This window comes from Pseudophryne corroboree, chromosome 4 (genome assembly GCF_028390025.1).
Source record: "Pseudophryne corroboree isolate aPseCor3 chromosome 4, aPseCor3.hap2, whole genome shotgun sequence".
Lineage (NCBI taxonomy): Eukaryota > Metazoa > Chordata > Amphibia > Anura > Myobatrachidae > Pseudophryne > Pseudophryne corroboree.
In genome coordinates this window covers 770,140,117-770,162,263 of record NC_086447.1, presented here as the reverse complement: position 1 = coordinate 770,162,263, position 22,147 = coordinate 770,140,117, and the positions used below count along the sequence as shown (strand labels likewise).

At 45.7% G+C, this 22,147-nt stretch overlaps 1 protein-coding gene across 4 annotated transcripts in view; it reads left to right on the top strand.

The window, feature by feature from the left end:
- Positions 1 to 22,147, top strand: part of PUS10 (pseudouridine synthase 10) — a 236,160-nt gene that overhangs the window by 171,649 nt on the left and 42,364 nt on the right. For all 4 annotated transcript variants that reach the window (XM_063918222.1, XM_063918221.1, XM_063918223.1 and 1 more), the window contains exons 14-15: positions 20,855 to 20,907; positions 21,756 to 21,873. In XM_063918222.1, coding sequence (XP_063774292.1) covers positions 20,855 to 20,907; positions 21,756 to 21,873 — 171 coding nt within the window. The remainder of the gene's footprint in view (positions 1 to 20,854; positions 20,908 to 21,755; positions 21,874 to 22,147) is intronic.

Sequence of the window (22,147 nt, the reverse complement as noted above, 5' to 3'; positions counted from 1 at the left end):
AGGTTGAGCGAAATATCCCAGCTCACAAGGGCCTTTCCAAAAGAGTCATTGCTACCATGGTTCAGGCCAGGAGACCTATAATGTCAAAACACTCATCATATCTGGAGGAGATATGTCTCTTGGTGCGAGGAACGCTCGTCTCCGCCTGTGGAGTTCCACTTGGGACGTTTCCTCCGTTTCCTGCAAGCAGGTGTGGATAAGAGCTTACATCTGGGTTCCATTAAGGTCCAGATTTCGGCCATCTCAGTTTTCTTCCAGAAGAAATTGGCAGTATTGCCGGAAGTTCAGACCTTCTTGCAAGGAGTACTTCACATTCAACCTCCTTTTATGCCGCCCACTGCACCCTGGGATTTGACTGTGGTGTTGTAATTTCTACAGTCCTTGTGGTTTGACCCTCTGGTGACGGTAGAAGATAAGTACCTCACGTGGAAGACGGTGAGGTTACTGGCCCTGGCTTCTGCTAGACGTGTCTCAGAACTGGGGGCCTTATTGTGTAAAAGTCCCTACTTGGTCTGTTACGAGTACAGAGCGGAGCTCAGGACTAGTTCCTGCCGAAGGTTGTCTCTGCGTTCCACTTGAATCAACCTATTGTGGTTCCATCAGGTTCTGGCACTTCTGCTCCTCTGGAGGCATTGGATGCTGTGCGAGCCTTGAAGATCTTTGTCAAGCGGACGGCTCGGATCAGGAAGACTGATTCCTTTTATCGTTTTCTATGATGTGCAGAAAAAGGGTTGTCCTGCTTCTAAGCAGTCAATTGCTCGTTGGCTTAGGCTTACTATCCAACAGAAAGTGCAGTATCAATTCCACACCATTATCCAAAGAGCAAAGTATGTATTTTATAATATTCCTTGGTCCCCTTATATTTAAATATATATTGTCTATTGTTTTTAGTATCAAATGTGTTTTTTTAATATATTTCTTTCTTTTTAGGTGCAGCCCCTATGTTGCAGGTCTAAGACCAACAACTATTAACATGAAAAAAGAAAAAGAAGATAGGGAAACATATATTGGGGTGCACACTGGAACCTTAATATAATGTTAAAATATTTAACATTTATTGGTATGCATTAATAGTATTTCCAAAACACAGTGAAATATTAAAAATATAGGGGTATATGCAATTGCGGTCGAATTCGCCGCAATTTTCGCCGTTTTTTAATTCGACTCAATTCGACAGGTGAATCCCGGAAGGTGGCTTCCGGAATTCACCATATTCAATGAAAAACGGATTCGCCAGAGTCGCGGGCGAAAATCGGCCGATTTGGCGGATTTTGCCGCGATTTTAAAAAACGGTAAAAAAACGTGAAAAACCCGAAAAAAAAATGGCGTGGGGTCCCCCCTCCAAAGCATAACCAGCCTCGGGCTCATCGAGCTGGTCCTGGTTCTAAAAATGCAGGGGAAAAATTGGCCAGGGATCCCCCGTATTTTTAAAACCAGCACCGGGCTCTGCGCCTGGTGCCAAAAATACGGGGGACAAAAAGAGTAGGGGTCCCCCGTATTTTTAACACCAGCATCGGGCTCCACTAGCTGGACAGATAATGCCACAGCCGGGGGTCACTTTTATGCCGTGCCCTGCGGCCGTGGCATTAAATATCCAACTAGTCACCCCTGGCCGGGGTACCCTGGGGGAGTGGGGACCCCTTCAATCAAGGGGTCCCCCCCCCCCCAGCCACCCAAGGGCCAGGGGTGAAGCCCGAGGCTGTCCCCCCCCATCCAATGGGCTGCGGATGGGGGGGCTGATAGCCTTTTGTGATAATAAAAAGATATTGTTTTTTCCAGTAGTACTACAAGTCCCAGCAAGCCTCCCCCGCAAGCTGGTACTTGGAGAACCACAAGTACCAGCATGCGGGAGAAAAACGGGTCCGCTGGTACCTGTAGTACTACTGGGAAAAAAATACCCAAATAAAAACAGGACACACACACCTTGATAGTAAAACTTTATTACACACTACCGACACACACATACTTACCTATGTTGACACGCCGACTGCCACGGTCTCCGACGATCCGAGGGTACCTGTGAAAAAATTATACTCACCTTCCAGCGTCCAGAGATAAATCCACGTCCAGAGAGTAAAATCCACGTACTTGTTTAAAAAAAAAAACACGCAAAAACCCGCTCCATACCGGACTAGAAAGGGGTCCAATGTTTTCACATCAGACCCCTTTCTCCCGAATGCCGGGACATCACGTGACTCCTGTCACTGACGTCCCTTCAGCCAATCAGGAAGCGCTACTTCCGTGGCGCTCACCTGATTGGCTGTGCGCTGTCTGTACTGTGACAGCACATCGCAAAGCCGCTCCATTACTTTCAATGGTGGGAACTTTGCGGGTAGCGGTGGGGTCACCCGCCGGTCAGCCGCTGACCGGCGGGTGACCTTACCGCTAGCCGCTAAGTTCCCACCATTGAAAGTAATGGAGCGGCTTTGCGATGTGCTGTCACAGTACAGACAGCGAACAGCCAATCAGGTGAGCGCAACGAAGTTGCGCTTCCTGATTGGCTTAGAGACCTTTCTGTGACAGCTGTCACTGACAGGTCTCATTCGTGGAAAGGTGTCCCATGTGTCAGCATGGGACCCCTTTCAGTCCGGCATGGAGCGGGTGTTCGGTTTGTTTTTTTGCCAAGTACGTGGATTTATCTCTGGACCATGGCTGAGGTGAGTATATTGATCTTTTCTTTTCAGGTATCCGTGGATTCTACATGGAGAAGAGGACCGATGTCGGCGTGTGAACATAGGTAAGTATGTGTGTGTCGACGTATGAAATAAAGTTTTACTGTCGACGGTGTGTGTGTCCTGTTTTTATTTGGGTATTTTTTTCCCAGTAGTACTACAGGTACCAGCGGGCCCGTTTTTCTCCCGCATGCTGGTACTTGTGGTTCTCCAAGTACCAGCTTGCGGGGGAGGCTTGCTGGGACTTGTAGTACTACTGGAAAAAACAATATCTTTTTATTATCACAAAAGGCTATCAGCCCCCCCATCCGCAGCCCATTGGATGGGGGGGGACAGCCTCGGGCTTCACCCCTGGCCCTTGGGTGGCTGGGGGGGGGGGACCCCTTGATTGAAGGGGTCCCCACTCCCCCAGGGTACCCCGGCCAGGGGTGACTAGTTGGATATTTAATGCCACGGCCGCAGGGCACGGCATAAAAGTGACCCCCGGCTGTGGCATTATCTGTCCAGCTAGTGGAGCCCGATGCTGGTGTTAAAAATACGGGGGACCCCTACTCTTTTTGTCCCCTGTATTTTTGGCACCAGCACCAGGCGCAGAGCCCGGTGCTGGTTTTAAAAATACGGGGGATCCCCTGTCAATTTTTTCCCCGCATTTTTAGAACCAGGACCAGCTCGAAGAGCCCGAGGCTGGTTATGCTTTGGAGGGGGGACCCCACGCCATTTTTTTTTATGATTTCACCGTTCCAGCATAAAAAAAAAAAATAATAATATTTTAAAAAATATATAAATAATATTTGTGCCTCCAAAAAAAAAAAAAAAGTACCTAATCCCTTCTAATATAAATAGATCTGCTATTCCCCCCCAAAAAAACACAAAAAAAAACATGTTTAAAATTTTTTTATTTGTTTTCACCCTCCAAAGTGTGGCGGATTGAAAATGACGAATTTGCTGTCTAAAAGCACTGCTGTCGAATTTCCAAATTTGAATTGAATATGCTTTGGTCGAATTGCAGCACTTGTATCATTGCAGAAAAGTCGAATTTGCAAAAAGTCGAATTTCAAAAAGTCGAATTTTGAAAGTCCGTTTTTTGGTCGGAAAGCACTGAATTGCATAGGCGATTTTTTTTTTTTGGTCGAAAATGACCCGAAATTCGACAATTTCTGGAATTCGACCGCAATTGCATATACCCCATAGTGTTATGAAAAGAGAGAAAATATATTAAAAATCTCTGTGTTTCTATTTTCTGTGAACTCAATTTTTTCTATTACTGCTGTATTGCATATATTATATGTGCTGTATCTGCTACGGGTATGAGTCGTTTGGTCGACCTAACTTAGGTCGACCACTGAAGGTCGATAATGCCATTAGGTCGACGTGGGCGTTAGGTCGACATGAGGTTTTTGACCGTTTTTGGTGACGTTTACTCCGTAAAGTGACGGGGAACCCAAATTAGTGCAGCGTGTCCCCTTGCAGCTTCGGGCAAGGTGTCTCGCTCTGCTGCCGCTTCGCTCGGCACAGATTACCGTTCCAATCGTAGTCCACGTGGATCGTTAAGTATTAAAAAAAATCCAAAAAATAAAAAATATATGAAAAACTCATGTCGACCTTTTGACATGTCGACCTAATGGAATGGTCGACCTAAGTTGGGTCGACCTAACGACCGTAACATGTATCATCCTAGTCCTCTGCCTCCTCACATTGCAAGAAATCACGGTTTATTTCAATAAGATGTTTCCACTCTGTGATCTCTAGAATAGAAACGTGATATTTATTTTCTTAACTTTGTCTGCAGACTCAGCTATTATATAACATTGTCAGTGTTCCTAATATTCTAACAACTGGGGAACAGATGCATCTTTATAATAACAAGTCCATATTTCTGTGTATAATTTTCAAGCCCTCATGGGGGTCTTATTTAATCCATATATAGTGGTTCTCACGTATGAATCTACACACTCTGACCCAATTTGTGTATATTTATTTAATCTTGTATACACAATGATCCTCTTATTTAAATCTATTCACATCTATATGGGGAACCAGACTGCTTCAAAATATTTATATATCAGTCACCCTTGATGTACTCCCTTGGTAATCATGTAATTAGGCAAGGACATGGAGTTATCATCTTCTTATGACCTTTATTCATTCAGTGGAAACACTTAATATATCTATAGGATTGTTCTCCCATAATAGGAGGCAGTTATTATTATATGAGGTGCTTAGACATTTTGTTATGAAACCGCTCCTGTTCGGCGGCATGCACTGTCCCCCACATATATTTCTATATCCCCAGCCTTCTGATAGCTCCACGGTAACTGTATACACCGTGGCTTTCAGTGTGCTATATTAATGTCTCCGTCTCCTTTGTGCGGCATTGGATAGAATAGCCGCCACTAGTGACGGAGACTATGGTCTCTCTTCTCAGCGCAGCTGGTATGAACGCTGCAACTGACACGTTAGGGGTTCCGGCAAGCGTCTCTGTAAGGCGGCTTAGATGAAATAACCCCCACCAAACACCGGAGACTTGACTGCTCCCTAACATTACAATAAACACTTTGTAGGCTGTTGGAATGTTCTCATACATGCACAATCAAGTTCACAGGTATAGATAACAGCCCGGAGACTAGCCTACGGCCGTTTCACCACTGGCTTCCTCAGGGCCCTAACCCGAGCCATTACTTCCACTGATTCTTATCCACTGTGTAGATCTCCTGTTGGTGGGAAGACCCGTCAATCAAGAATCCCTTAGAGCCCTGTTACATGTTCTGTTCTCTGGTTCAAATGACAATGAGCATACTATAATCACATTACTCATATTTAGATTTATTGTTATAAATATATATATTTAGTTATCCTGGATATCCTAACATTTGGAACTTTCTTAATGTGTTATAACGCATATTATTTTATATATCGGTGGAAGATTAATTTTAACTTTGTCATTATAATCAATTTCTGTTCTTTAAATTTCATTTTTATGAGATCTGTATTCTTTATATAATGTTATGTATACATAAGGTGTCACCTTGTTATCCCTTTGGTACTACGAAGATTCTTATCTATTTTAGATTTATAATATTATCCATTCAACAACCATATTTCTACCTCTATGCATAATCCTTATCCACTTGCGTTGCAATGTGAGGAGGCAGAGGAGTAGGGTGATACATTTGTAACAGATACAGCACATATAATATATGCAATACAGCAGTAGTAGAAAAAATAGAGTTCACAGAAAATAGAAAAACAGCCAGAGATTTTTAATATATTTTTTATTAATTTATTCTATCTTTTCATCACACTATATTTTTAATATTTCACCGTGTTTTGGAAATACTGTTAATGCATACCAATAAAAGTTTTACTATCCAACAGGCCTATGTGTCGGCATCTTTACCTGTTCCACAGTCTCTGAAGACCCACTCTACAAGATCGGTGGGCTCTTCCTGGACGGCAGCCCGTGGAGTCTTGGCCTTGCAACTATGCCGAGCTGTTATCTGGTCGGGGAAGAACACTTTTGTAAAATTCTACAAGTTTGATACCCTGGCCAAAGAGGATTGCCAGTTTGGGCAGGCGGTGCTGCAGAAGTCTCCGCACATTCCCACCCGTTCTTGAAGCCTTGGGACGTTCCCATTGTAGTAAGTCTCCCCAATATCCCTTATGGATGCTAGAGAAAGTAGGATTTTAATTACCTACCAGTAAATCCTTTTCTCGTAGTCCATGAGGGATATTGGGCGCCCGCCTCAGTGCGTTGACTTTTCTGCAGGTTCTCTTATATGGTTACCTGTTCAGCTGTTGCTGTTTGTTGTTTCCAGTCATTGCTAGTTCTTTTGTGGTAGTTGTGCGCTAGTGTGTAAATCTCACCACTCATTGTTATGTTCCTTCTCTCATATATGTCCTTTCTCCTTCGGGCACTGTTTTACCTATAACTGCCTGCGGGAGGGGGCATAGAGGGGAGGAGCTAGCACACACAGTGAAGAAATTTAAAGTGCACCAGCTCCTTTGGACCCCGCCTATACCCAAAGGATTTACCGGTAGGTAATTAAAATCCTATTTTCTGATACGTCCTAGAGGATGCTGTGGACTCCAAAAGGACCAGAGTGGTATAGAAGGGATCCGCAGGAGACATGGGCACACTATAAGACTTTGAATGGGTGTGAACTGGCTCCTCCCTCTGTGCCCCTCCTCCAGACCTCAGTTAGATTCTGTGCCCAGAGAGACTGGACACACACTAGGGGAGCTCTCCTGAGTTTCTCTGAAAAGACTTTGTTAGGTTTTTTATTTTCAGGGAGACCTGCTGGCTACAGGCTCCCTGCTTCGTGGGAGTGAGGGGAGAGAAGCAGACCTACTTCTTCTGAGTTCAAAGGCTCTGCTTCTTAGGCTACTGGACACCATTAGCTCCAGAGGGTTCGATCACTTGGTGCGCCTAGCTGCTTGTTCCCAGAGCCGCGCCGTCAACCCCCTCACAGAGCCAGAAGAAAGAAGCCAGATGAGTATAAAGAAGATCAGAAGACTTCAGTGACGGCAGAAGACTTCGGTAATGAGGTACCGGCATGCTCCCACACACGCTTCTGGCGGCACTTGCAGGGCGCAGGGGGGGGGGGCGCCCTGGGCAGCATGCTTACTGGAGTTTTTAACAATGAATCTGGCCAAAATATATATATATGTCAAAAGTGCCTAGGCACTGGATATAGCCCCCGCCAGTATAAATATTTAAAAATTGAGCGGGACTACAGCGTGCCGGTGAGGGGGCGTAGCTTAGCCCTGACAGCTTACCAGCGCCATTTTCTCTTCACAGGATGCAGAGACGCTGGCCCGGACCTCCACTCTCCTGCATAAGTAATAGGGAGCAAAGCGGGTGGGGGGGGGGGGGCACAGTAATTTGGTGCTATTAACCCTTAATAAAACGTCTGAGGCAGTGGGTATTTGCTCTCAGTACCGGGATAGGCGCTGGGGTGTGAGCTGGTATACTCCCTCTGTGTATCTCTAACAGGCTTTCCTGTAGGTCTGTCCCCTATAGCCAGTGTGTGTGTGTGCCGGTACGTGTGTGTTGACATGTCTGAGTACATGTGTCGGCATGTGTGAGTGCTCTACCACAAACCGCTATGGGAATCCCTCTGTTGGCACCGCCGACTCCTGATGGTATTGGTTCATGAGATTAAGTGTCAGCATGTCAGCAGTTGTATGCTTTTCCAAAGAGAACACTATATGGGAGAGACAGACGTATGTGGGTGACCCTGTCGGCACCAACTAATATGACTGGGTATAAATTAACATGATGATGTGATGCATTTCAAAAAAGCTATACCTGTATATATTTATATGTATATGTATGGTATGGTTGCATTGATCTGTAGCTCGAGCACAGACGTAGTAATATTTGTGGGGGCGTAATATTAAAAAATATGTATATATTTCCCTCAGACCCCTCGGGGTCGCATGCGCTCTGCGAACCTTGCGCATGCGCAGTAAGCGACTAATCGCAGTATAGCGAAAATAGGCAACGAGCGAACAACTCGGAATGACCCCCTAGATCCACAACATCGGCATTCAGTACATGTTCATACACATTAAGAACACATTAATGTCACTAGGGACCCTGCTGTTCCTGACAAAAATATATATATATATATGAGATATGTATTGAGAATGCTGATTTATATACAGGAATGAAAGCTATACCTTAAACACACCTTAAATACACTTTACCATGGAGCCACTGCGGCCGCTATACTTAATACACACTACGTACTTTTTACGCTATTAGCGTAAAGAGTCCCGTACTGCGTACGGACTTTGCGTACAAACGCCGCGCTGACGGTACAAAGTACACACAGCGCGTACACACCCAGTAAATACACTTTAAACCTTATACAGCAATGCAATGCGATACTAATACACTTTAAACCTTAGCAGGGAAAGAAAGACTCGACACCAGTCTGTAGTTAAACCACTGGGTTCCGACACCACAGCGTATTATTGCTGAAAGGGGGTTACAATACAAACAATACAATACAACAGAATAATGGCTACATTCAATGGTACATACGTGATTGGATTCGCTGCACTACCCAGTCCGGTCCTCTGTCATCTAATAGATAACTTTGTGAGTCTTGTGTCTGACCAGGCCTGCAGCAGGCTCTCTTTATACAATTCATCCAAAGCTTAACACAATAGACAAAGGGATGGTCCATTGGACACAGGGATGGTCATTTACAGTACAGGAGAGGTCATAGGTCGGTTTGAATAGGTGGGCGATGTCTGTTCCAACTGCTCTTGTGGGTGGTCTCCTCTGGATTCCCGCCGCATACATAATGTACAGTAAATACAATTTATATCTATATTCTGCTCCTGCACATAACTATCCGCAGGAACATGCGATCTTCCTCAAACCAACACCGAAATGTTACCCTTAAAATACCCTACAGCTGGATACCAAACACCACCTTATAACCTTGTTCTGTCCCCTCCTATCCTGTAAAGGTGAATCCCTTTGTTCTGAAACCATTTAAACTGCTGTAACTTGCTGCTGTAGTGCAGGGAGGCTATGTGTAAAATGTGCACTATTTGGATTAAATATGTAATATGTTTTGATGGCTTTTCCATGCGTTCACAAACTCTACCGTATATACTCATACCACGCGCTAATACGCAGGTCCGCGGGAGCGACCATACGCAAATTGCGAATATGCGCACGCACGGCAGAGCAAGTACGCGCACGGAGGCCATCTGTGTGTAGTTTGTACGTAATGTATGTACTGCAATATTTTTCGACTTTGACAGTATATATAGATATATGTGTGTATATGTGTATTTAAATGGGTATATTTATACAAAACAATTTATAATGAATGCTGAAGTCAACTTTTCTTCTCATGTGCTGGTCGCTCTGTTGAATAACTCTAGGTCAGCCATGACAAGATGGTTTCAAATCATCACGAGAAGTCAGAGTGTTTATTCTTTTCCCGCCATGGATAGAATAAAGTGAGAGTCAACCCCTGTTCTGCACGGGGCCCTGTCACAAAGGATCGTTTACAGGAAGCTAAGTGATATTTTAATTATATGCTTTGATTATACTTGCATTGCATGCACAGGGGGGAGTGTTTGTATTCAGAAATGGTCGGTTACTTTGTCATCCGATATAATTACCCTGAGGAGAGATGTGATACTCCTTAAGTTTGGTCATGTCTAGAAGATTGCAACATACTGCCGTGCGACTGCAAGGGATGGGACTCTTGGGTGCGCGGGCCACTTCCATGGCGGTCTCGGCTAGGAGGGCATTGTGGATTCACAAATGCTGACTCCGAAAAGAAGTGGAGTCTCTTCCCCATGAAGGTGAAGCCTGGGTTGGTGATGGCCTTGTTAATATGCTCTCGGAAGGTGCCACGAGTAAGTCTACCTTCTTGCCCTATGTTTCCTCACAACGGTTGGTGACGCATTGTTGTAGGATGCAGACATTTCGACCGAATAGATAAGGATTCCCTTTTCTTTGCAGGTAAGGGAAGGTAAAAAATAAATAAAAGTAAAAGGTCCGCTACCTTTTCAGGCTCACAGGAACAGAAATAACCCATTCTTTCTGCCACGTCCACCGTGGGATGGTGGGTCTATCTTGCAGGGGCCCACACAGGTGGGACCTCGTCTAAAACTCTTCAGTCAGTCCTGGAAAGAACATGGCCCAGTGAGTTAAGGATAGTTCCTGACGTCCCCCTCACTGATTTTTTTTTTTTTTTTCAAATCAACCTTACCGAGCCTCCTCATGATAGGGAGGTATTATGTGACGCAATACAAGAGTTGTGTCAGGATCAGGTCATTGTCCTGCTGTTCCGTCATAAAAAAAGAAAAAGAAGAAGATGTTGTTCAAGTTTTTTCGTGCTCCCGAGGCAGGACGACTCGGTCAGACAAATCCCAATTTTCCTACTTAAACTCCATGAGGGAATCTCTAATGGCAGGGTTCTCCACTCTGAAAGTGGAGTAAGGAGGTCTAATTACGGTTTCTTCCGCATTAGGCTTGCCTGAGGTTTGCGATTCAGGATTGTTGTTACCATTTCGCCAGGGTGATGGCGGTAGGATGGGTTTCCTTCGATAGTAAGGAGTCATATTTATTCTGTACTGGATCGCTCTCCGAATTACGGAGAGATCAAGAAGCTACATGGTGCAAAACGTTGTTTTCTCCTTGACAGTTCTTCAACAACAGGACTTGCCAGTATCCCTGTTGGTCCCAACGACGCAGAGATCGGCTTGGGCAATATTTTTAGAGGCAGTACTGAGAAGAGTTTATTTGCTTCCAAAAAAAAAAAAAAGAAAGGGGGAAGCTCTGAGAATTCAGAGTCTGGCAGACCTGTAACGGTGGCAATCCGCTGATACATTCAGTTGCTGAAAAAGTTGGTTGGGGCCTACGAGGCCATTCAGTGGACAGGTTGCAGGCCTGAGTGTTTAGCGGGACCTGTTGGACAAGTGGTCCGGTTCTCACCTGGGATAATCATTCAAGACCAGTATCTCGCTCCTGTGGTAGCGGCGCAATTCTCACTGAGGACAAGTGTCATATTAGGATACTTGTCGCCCTGTTAACGGTCTAGAGTTAAGGGCCATTTCTAACGGTTTTCTACAGGCAATAACCGGAGAAGAAATGGCAGAAGCCAGAAAGATTTTCCGCTGGGCGACGAAAACATTTAGGCGCTCTATCAGCAATGTTCGTTCCAGGAGTGGACAACTGGGAAGCAGATTTCCTCGGCGGACACGTTCTCCGTCCAGGAGGGTTGAGTCTTCGTCAAGCGGTTTTCACAGAAGTGATAAGTTTTTGGAGAATTCCGCAAATAAACAAGATGGCGTCTCGCCTCGACAAGAAATTTCAGAAATTTTGTTACAGGTCGAGGGTACCTCAAGCGATAGCGACGGACGCCCTAGTGACACCGTGGGTGTTTCGGTCGGCCTATGTGTTCCCTTCACGTCCACTCTTTCCAAAGATGTTAAAACTTATAAGAAGAACAAAAGTTCAGATGATCCTCCTTGCTCCAGACAGGTCAAGGAGGGCTGGTATCCGGATCTTCAACGATTACTCATAGGAGATCCCTGACCTCTTCATCTGCGAGAGGATCTGTTATAGCAGGGGCCGTGTGTGTTCCAAGACTTACCGCGGTTTCCATTGACGACTTGGAGATTGAACGTCGGATCCCAGCCCAGAAGGGTATTCCCAGTGAAGTCTTCCCTACTCTTCTTCAGTCAGAAAAGAAGTAACGTCAAATCATTACCACCATATTTGGGGGAAGTTTTGTGTCTTGGTATGAATCCACGAAAGTTCCTACGGAAGAATTCCAGTTGGATCGTTTTCTCCTTTCTTTTCTTACAAGATCGTGTGGAGGCAATCTTAGGTTGGGCTCGATTAAGGTTCAGATTTCAGCCTTATCGGTTTTCTTCCAGAAATAACAATGGGCCTCCTTTCCAGAGTTTTATACTTTCGTAAAAGGAGTCTTACACATCCATCCTCCCTTTGTACCTCTGAGATACCATGGGATCTTTACGTGGTGTTGCGGTTACTGCAATTTCTTAGATTGAACTTTTCAGTATGGTCAAGTTGAAATTCCTCACTTGGAAAGTGGTCATGCGGTTGACCTTGGCATCCGCAAGGCGGGTGTCTGAGTTGACGGTTTGGTCTCACAAGAGCCCTGTTTAATCTTCCATGAAGATAGAGCGGAGTTGAGAACTCGTCAGCAGTTTCTGCCAATAGTGGTTTCTTCGGTTTCAATTGAACCACCCTGTTGTGGTGCCGGTGGCTACTGACGCCTGGGCGACATCGGAGTATCTCGATGTGGTCATAATTTTGAACATTTGTGTTGCCAGATTGGCTCAGATCAGGAAAACGGTGGTTCTGTTTATCCTATATGCTCCCAACAAGATTGGTGTTCCTGCTTCCAAGCAGACTATTGCACGCTGGATCTGTAATACGATTAAGCTTGCTCGTTTTTACGGCTGGATTGCCGTTACCAATATCGGTGAAGGCCCATTCTACCAAGTAGGTGGGCTCATACTGGGCGGCTGCCCGAGGGGTCTCGGGTTTATAGCCTTGCAGAGCAGCTGCTTCGTTGGGTTCAAACGATTTTGCAAATATTCTACAAGTTTGATACCCTGGCTGTTGAGGCCTCTTGTTTGGGCAATTCGGTGCTGTAGAGTCATCCGCACTCTCCCGCCCGTTTTAGAGCTTTGGTATAGACCCCATGGTCCTTTTGGAGTCCCCAGCATCCTCTAGGACGTATGAGAAAATAGGATTTTAATACCTACAGGTAAATCCTTTTTCTCTTAGTCCGTAGAGGATGCTGGGTGCCCGTCCCAGTGCGTACTGTATCTGCAGTTATTGATTATGGTTACAATCATGTTGTGTTTCTTTTCAGTCAGTCTGTTGCTGACGTTATTCATACCATGGCATGCGGTTTGCTATTATTGGTCGTGTTTACACACAGGTTGTGTTACAATTTCGGTCAGCATATTGCTGTATATTTTTCATGCCGTCGGCTGGTGTTCTATTGAAGGCCACGTTCTGCGGCATGTTTGAGGTGTGAGCTGGTATGACACTCACCGTGTTTACACAATAAATTTTTTCCTTGAAATGTCCGTCTCCCTGGGCACAGTTCTATAACTGAGGTCTGGAGGAGGGGCATAGAGGGAGGAGCCAGTTCACATCCATTCAAAGTCTTATAGTGTGCTCATGTCTCCTGCGGATCCCGTCTATACCCCCTGGTCCTTTTGGAGTCCCCAGCATCCTCTACGGACTAAGAGAAAAGGATTTACCGGTAGGTATTAAAATCCTATTTTCTGTCTCTTGTCATTTACTATGGTGCATTCTTGTTTGTATTGTTTTAATCGTGTATAACATTATATCGCATGTTGTCATGGGTTTTCCTGCCTTTCTGTACTTTAAATATTTGCTTTCTTCGCCGTTCAGTCTAAGCATTGACTGTGTACCTTCATATGTTTAAAGGGGTTGGGTATGCGTGACTGATGGTAAGGATCCCAGCGGTCAGCATACCGATGCCGGATCCTGGCCTCCCGAATGCTGACAGGGTGGCAAGCGCAACAGAGCCCCTTGCGGGCTCACTGCGGGCACGGTGGCGAGTTGCGCTCGCCACAGGTTCTATTCCTACTGTATGGCTGTCGTGGACACCCAGGAGTGAGAATAGACCCTATATGTCGGGATACCGTGTGTCGGCATTTTAAACAGGCAGAAGTCCGGCTGCCATTAACACCGCATCCCGTTTAAAGGCAGTAGCAATCCTTTCTCATACGTCCTAGAGGATTCTGGGGACGACATCAAGACCATCGGGTACAGACGGTATCCGCAGGAGACATGGGCACTCTAAAGACTTTTCATTGGGTGTGAACTGGCTCCTCCCTCTATGCCCCTCCTCCAGACCTCAGTTTTAGAAATGTGCCCAGGTCGACTGGATGCACTCTGAGGAGCTCTACTGAGTTTCTCTGAAAAGACTTATGTTAGGTTTTTTATTTTCAGGGAGATCTGCTGGCATCAGACTCCCTGCTTCGTGGGACTGAGGGGGCAGAAGCGGAACCAACTTCCTCAGAGTTTCATAGCTCTGCTTCTGGCTGACAGGACACCATTAGCTCCTGAAGGGTAGCCGTGCTCACTCCCACAGCACGCCGTCACCCCCCTCACAGAGCCAGAAGTAAGAAGACAGATGAGTAGAAGAAGAATGATCTTCTAACAAGTAAGTGACGGCTGAGGTGCGGCACGGCGGGCTGGAGCGCAGCGCACCATTGCTGCCCACACACACAGGCACTACAGGGTGCAGGGCGTGTTGGGGTGGGGGGCGCCCTGGGCAGCAAGAAAAATACCTCAAACTGGCTAAAAGGGGGCATAAGTTGCCGCTGGCACAGCCCTACCCCCGCCAGTATAAATATTAGTGTTTGTATGAGTGTAAGGACGCGCCATTGCGGAGGCGGAGCTTCTTCCTCAGGCAGCCAGCACACTACTCAGCGCCATTTTCTCTCCTCAGGCTGCAGAGAACACTCTGGTCTTCTCCTCCACTTCTGACAAGTACAGGGTGCTATTAAGGGGGACCACAAACCGATTGTGGTGCATTTGATAGTGTATATTACTATTTAAAAAGCGCTGTTAGGCTGTGAACATACTGTGTTCACAGGAAATACTGGTGCTGGGATTGTTAACTGGCTGCTCCTATCCTGTGTCCCTCTGACACATTTTACTGTGGGTCTGTCCCCAAAATAAGTCCCAGTGTGTCTGTTGGTGTGCTGTACACGTGTGAGGCATGTCTGAGGCAGGGAGTTCCTCCCCGGAGGAAGCCATTTTAGGGACACAGAGTTGTAATGTGGTGGCGCTACCGGCACACCAAGAGCCTGCATGGGTGAAAGAGATACGTGACAGTATGCATCTGATTAATCGTAGATTAGATAAGTCTGAATCTAAGGCTGCATGCTGGAGAAAATCTGTGGAAGATGCGAATTTTCAGGATGCTGTTATTCCTTATGCGGGCGGCCCCTCTGGGTCACATAAGAGACCATTTGCAAATGTTGTAAACACTGATACCGACACGGATTCTGACTCTTGTGTCGACGATAGTGAATCCAGAGAGATAGATCATAAATTGGCAAAAAATATACAATATATGATTGTGGCTATAAGGGACGTGTTGGAGGTTACAGAAACCACTCCTGTACCTCAGGAGAAGGCGTATTTATGTAAGGAAAAGAAGTCCAAAGTCATGTTTCCCCCTTCACATGAACTAAATGCTCTATTTGAAGGGATGTGGGTGAATCCTGATAAAAGATTTCGTATTCCCAAAAGGATTAACATAGCTTACCCTTTCCCGGCTGAGGACAGGAAAAAGTGGGAGTCACCCCCTGTGTTAGACAGTGCACTTTCCAGGTTGACAAAGAAGGTAATTCTCCCTGCTCCTGGCACGGCTTCTCTTAAAGAGCCGCCAGACCGCAAAATGGAAACGACATTGAAATCCATTTATGTTACCAATGGTACACTGATTAGGCCCACTATTGCCTGCGCATGGGTGAGTCGCGCTATTGAAAAATGGTCAGAAAGCGTGTCATCAGAAATTGACACGATTGATAAAGATGAGATACTCCTTAAGTTAGGGAATATCAAGGACACTGCCGCCTACATGCTGGAAGCAATGAAGGATATTGGACTCTTGAGTTCACAGGCCGCTACCATGGCAGTATCGGCTAGGCGGGCCCTGTGGATTCGCCAGTGGAACGCGGATGCAGATTCCAAAAGAAACATGGAGACTCTCCCATATAAAGGTGAGGCCTTATTTGGCGATGGCCTGGATGCGTTAGTCTCGGCGGCTACCGCAGGTAAGTCGCCATTTTTGCCCTCTGTGCCTGCACTGGCAAAAAAGACCTATCACCCGCAAATGCAGTCCTTTCGGCCCAATAAATACAAAAAGACGAGAGGTTCCTCCTTCTTTGCAGGTAGGGGAAGGGGAAAGAAGCCCACAGCGGTTCCAGGTTCCCAAGAGCAGAAGTCTACCCCTACTTCTGCCAAATCCCCAGCATGGCGCTGGAGCTCCCTTGCGGGAGGCCGCTCGGGTGGGGGCACGTGTCAGACTCTTCAGCCAGGATTGGATTCTGTCTGGCCTGGATCCCTGGGTGTTGCAAATAGTATCCCAGGGGTACAAGCTGGAGTTTCAAGACGTTCCCCCATGCCGATTTTTCAAATCGACCTTGCAAGTTTCTCCGTCAGAAAGAGAAGCAGTAACAGCTGCAATCCAAAAATTATGTCAAGACCAGGTCATAGTCCTGGTACCGTTGTCACAACAAGGGAGGAGTTTTTATTCAAGCCTGTTTGTAGTTCCGAAGCCGGACGGCTCGGTCAGACCGATCCTAAATCTAAAGGATCTGAATGGTTACCTAAAAAGGTTTTAGTTCAAGATGGAATCACTTCGGGCAGTGATTGCCAGTCTGGAGGAGGGGGACTACTTGGTGTCGGTGGACATAACTGATGCTTCCCTGCATGTTCCCATTTATCCTCCTCACCAGGTTTATCTGAGACTCGCGGTGCAGGATTGCCATTACCAATTCCAGACGTTACCTTCCGGTCTCTCCACGGCACCGAGGATATTCACCAAGGTGATGGCGGAGATGATGGTTCTCCTTCGTCAGAAAGGAGTCAATATAATTCCTTATCTGGACGACCTCCTGATAAAGGCGAGATCCAGGGAGCAGTTGTTACAAAACCTATCACTCTCTCTGTCAATACTCCAACAACACGGGTGGATCATAAATTACCCAAAGTCACAGTTGGAACCGACAAGAAGGTTGTGTTTCCTCGGGATGATTCTGGACACAGAAGTTCAGAGAGTATTTCTTCCGCTGGAAAAGGCTCTGGAAATCCAGAAAATGGTAAAACAGATATTGAAACCATCAAGTGTGTCGATCCATCAGTGCATTCGGTTGTAGGGGAAGATGGTGGCGGCCTACGAGGCCATACAGTTTGGCAGGTTCCATGCCAGAGTATTCCAGTGGGACCTGTTGGACAAGTGGTCGGGATCACACCTACACATGCACAGAAAGATAATCCTGACGTCAAAAACCAGGATTTCGCTCCTGTGGTGGTTACACAGCTCTCACCTGCTAGAGGGACGCAGGTTTGGGATTCAGGACTGGGTCCTGGATGCAAGTCTCCGAGGCTGGGGAGCAGTCTCTCAGGGAGAAAACTTCCAGGGACGTTGGTCACAACAGGAAGCCTGCCTTCACATAAACGTTCTGGAGCTAAGAGCCATTTACAACGGCCTTCAACAAGCGGTACATCTTCTTCAAGACCGTCCCGTGCAGATTCAGGCGGACAATGTAACAGCAGTCGCATACATAAACAGGCAGGGTGGAACGAAAAGCAGAGCGACAATGGCAGAGGCGACAGAAATCCTCCGCTGGGCAGAAAAACATCTACAAGCTCTGTCGGCAATATTCATTCCGGGAATAGACAACTGGGAAGCAGACTTCCTCAGCAGACACGATCTCCATCCAGGAGAGTGGGGCCTCCACCAAGAAGTCTTCGCAGAGGTGACAAGTCTTTGGGGAGTTCCTCAAATAGACATGATGGCGTCTCGTCTCAACAAGAGGCTTCAGAGATACTGTTCCAGGTCGAGAGACCCTCAAGCAGTAGCAGTGGATGCACTGGTGACCCAGTGGGTGTTTCCGTCAGTGTATGTCTTCCCTCCACTTCCGCTGATCCCAAAAGTACTCAGGATCATAAGGAAAACAAGGGTTCGAGCAATCTTCATTGCCCCAGACTGGCCAAGGAGGGCTTGGTACCCAGATCTTCAGCAGTTACTCATAGGAGATCCTCGGCCTCTTCCTCCTCGAGAGGACCTGCTGCAGCAGGGGCCGTGTGTATACCAAGACTTACCGCGGCTACGTTTGACGGCATGGCTGTTGAGCGCCGTATCCTAGCCCGAAAGGGTATTCCCGAGGAGGTCATCCCCACCCTTATTCAGGCCAGAAAGGGAGTAACGTCGAAACATTACCACTGTATTTGGAGAAAATATGTATCTTGGTGTGAATCCAAGAAAGCTCATACGGAAGAGTTTCATTTAGGACGTTTTCTCCATGTTTTGCAGGATGGTGTGGAGGCGGGCCTCCGATTGGCATCAATCAAGGTCCAGATTTCGGCCTTGTCAGTGTTCTTCCAGAAACAATTGGCCTCTCTTCCAGAGGTTCAGACCTTTGTGAAAGGGGTTCTTCACATCCAGCCTCCATTCGTGCTTCCAGTGGCACCATGGGACCTTTAACGTGGTATTGCAGTTTCTTCAATCGGATTGGTTTGAGCCTCTACAAGAGATAGAGTTGAAATTTCTCACTTGGAAAGTGGTGATGCTTTTGGCTTTGGCATCCGCAAGGCGGGTGTCTGAATTGGGGGCCTTGTCTCACAAGAGCCCTTACCTGATCTTCCATAAAGATAGGGCAGAGTTTAGGACTCGTCAACATTTTCTTCCGAAGGTGGTTTCATCTTTCCACATAACCCAACCTATTGTTGTGCCAATAATTACTGACACATTCACTGAGTCAAAATCTCTAGATGTGGTTAGAGCTTTGAAAATCTATGCTGCTAGAACGGCTCGTATACGGAAAACAGAGACTCTATTTGTCCTGTATGATCACAGCAAGTTTGGCTGCCCTGCTTCCAAGCAGACTATTGCATGTTGGATTAGAAATACGATTCAGCAAGCTCATACTACGGCTGGATTGCCGTAACCGACGTCTGTAAAGGCCCACTCCACTAGGAAGGTGGGCTCATCCTGGGCGGCTGCCCAGGGGGGTCTCAGCATTACAACTTTGCAGAGCAGCTACTTGGTCAGGGTCAAACACATTTGCTAAGTTCTACAAGTTTGACACCTTGGCCGATGAGGACCTCAAGTTTGGTCAATCGGTGCTGCAGGGTCATCCGCACTCTCCCGCCCGTACTGGAGCTTTGGTATAGACCCCATGGTCTTGATGTCGTCCCAAGCATCCTCTAGGACGTATGAGAAAATAGGATTTTGATAACCTACCGGTAAATCCTTTTCTCCTAGTCCGTAGAGGATGCTGGGCGCCTGTCCCAGTGTGTACTTTACCTGCAGTAAAGTTATTAGAGTTACACAAATTGTTTTATCTTGGTTTCAGCTTGTTGCTGCAATTGGTTCATGCCTGTTGGCGTGTGTTATGTTGAATGCCATGTGTGCGGCATGGTTGAGGGTGTGAGTTGGTAGATATCTCACCACTAGTTAAGTAATTCCTTTCCTCGAAATGTCAGTCTCTCTGGGCACAGTTCCTACAACTGAGGTCTGGAGGAGGTGCATAGAGGGAGGAGCCAGTTCACACCCAATGAAAAGTCTTTAGAGTGCCCATGTCTCCTGCGGATCCCGTCTATACCCCATGGTCTTGATGTCGTCCCCAGCATCCTCTACGGACTAGGAGAAAAGGATTTACCGGTAGGTTATCAAAATCCTATTTTTTAATACATTTGAAACTGTCAAAACATGGAAAGCAGCCTTTACTAAAGAGAGGGAATTGTATGACCAAGCGTCAGTTTGTACAGAATCACACAGTAAAAAGTACTTTGTCATCGGTTTTAAACAGCAAAACATTCATTTTCAAGCAGCATGTGGTCTTTATCAATTAAAAGAACACCGTTTATATAACCTGTACTCTTATAATGCATGAAAGTAATCAATTAGCATTGTAAATGACGTCAAATGAACCTGAAAGAATACTGTATGTTTTACATTGGGGTTTTTTTTTGTTTAGTTTTTAATTACTTTCTTTAGGATTTTATATTTCTTGGGTATGTTTGCTTTTGATTCTCAGCAATAGTCTTTAAAAGTGGTCAAACAATATATTTTTAATTAATTTGTTAATGTATTCATCCATCAGATTTCCTTATTGAGTCTCCCCTTCACCTCCTCTATAGCAGCGTTTTTTTGTTTTGTTTTTTAAATCTATATTAATAATATTATGCATTTCACCATGTTGCCTTGAATGCAGCTTGTTATGATTGGACACTGGAGCCGTCACTCCTGCTGTTTTTTAAATGAATAATTTCCCATTGTGTGGTAAAATGTATTTTTATGGTTTTTGTGGGGGTGTTTTTGGTGTGACTTTTTTTTAATTTCATTTTTATTTCTTAGAATTTAGGGGTCTTTGTACTAAGCCTTGGAGAGTGGTAAAGTGGATGGAAATTAAGTACCAACCAGCCAGCTCCTGTCATTTTTCGAACACAGCCTGTAACATGGATGTTAGGAGATGATTGGCTGGTTTATCTCCATCCACTTTTATCTCTCTCCAAGGCTTAAGTACATAGATCCCATAATCTAGAAGAAGATGTATATTTACTAAACATCTATTTTCATCGGTTACATAGATGAAAATCAAAAATCATATGTTAGTACACTTGTGTTATAGTCCCTGAAACTCAGTATTGATTTATATTGATTTTCATCAATTTAAAAATCTATGAAAATCGAACTTTAGTAAAAATACCTCTAGGTACCCATTGAGCTGTATTAAACGAAAGGCACTTTGTGTCCTGAAAACTAAATGTTAACTTGTGTTGAATATTGAATTGTTTGGGATAGAAATAATTGAGTGATATTCCTCCTGCATTTATTTCACTATACAGCTCTCTTTATTGCTCAGTATTACATTGTTTTATGATATTGCAGAAGATAAACGGCTCCGACAAAATCAAAGTCCGGGACTTGCAGATTGTCACCAGGTGAGTGTGTTACCTGTTGAAGACATGCGCATGTGCGTCTGTCCGGGCAGCATGCAGGTGTGATATATTGATTGCAGTACACACAGCGGTTTTGAACAGGGATTGTTGATTTCTGTGGAGAAGAAACAATAGTGCATGCTGACCAGCACAAGAAATTCAGCAATTAGTTATCATTATCTGTCCAGCATTCATCTTGTGTACTTCTCTATAGGTATCAGTAAGTCCCATTCCTCAGTGTGTATACAGTACTGCATTCGTCACGCAGAAGAGCACCACATGGAAAGGTGGACTACTGCTTCAGAGTGTGTCACCTCTTGTCCAGATGCTCAGATTTCTTGGGCTGGATGTAATCAAGTCCGAGTTGGCTGGAGGTGCGGGTTCCCGGCTGAACTCGGACATTTGTTTTTAAAGCGGCAATCAAGTACAACACAAAACCATGCCGTCTAAACGATTACCACTTTAAAAAACGTCCGCACCTCCGGCCAACTCAGACTTTATTAAGGCCAGTACTCACCGGCAGATGTGGGCACACATCTCTCCCCCCGCTCAGCACAGCGCGATGTGTGCTGAGCGTGCGGAGGGAGACGGGGGGAGGCGCTAATTTCACCCAGCGGGTGAAGTGAGCGACCTGCCAATCTAGCACCAGCGATAGCGATGCGCGGGGCTGCGCTTTGCTATCGCTGTGAGGGGTACACACGGAGTGATCGCTGCTTAAAATCTAAGCAATCTAGTCAGATTGCTTAGATTTTAAGCAGCGATCGCTCCGTGAGTACCCCCCTTTACATCCGGCCTGTTATCTGTTTCATATATAAAAGCGGTAAAAGAACATAAATTCTTCTCTGTTCAAGGGATGCAATGGCACGCATGAAGGAAGGCGAGGAGGAGAAGACAAAGTGTTACTGCGCACTAATATGGACAGAGAAACCCATCTCTAGAGAAGGCTTAGAAGTTCTTGATAATGAGAAGGTTTGCAGTTTATTAAGCTACTACTACAGACCAAGTTATGACAAGCCTCTCTGGGTGGTTAATGAAGGTTTGCCTTTAATTGTCAGTTATTGACAGAGAACGGTCATTCAAAAGTACATTTTTAACCTTTTCTGTTGATTTGAGAACATCCTCTAGCTAACAAGGCCAAATAGACTTTTAAGAATAGAAATTTCTCTGAAACACTTAGGCCTGAATCAGAATGCTGGTGTTCACGGAGTTGAGAAATTCGCACATGCGTGATAAATGCTAAAAA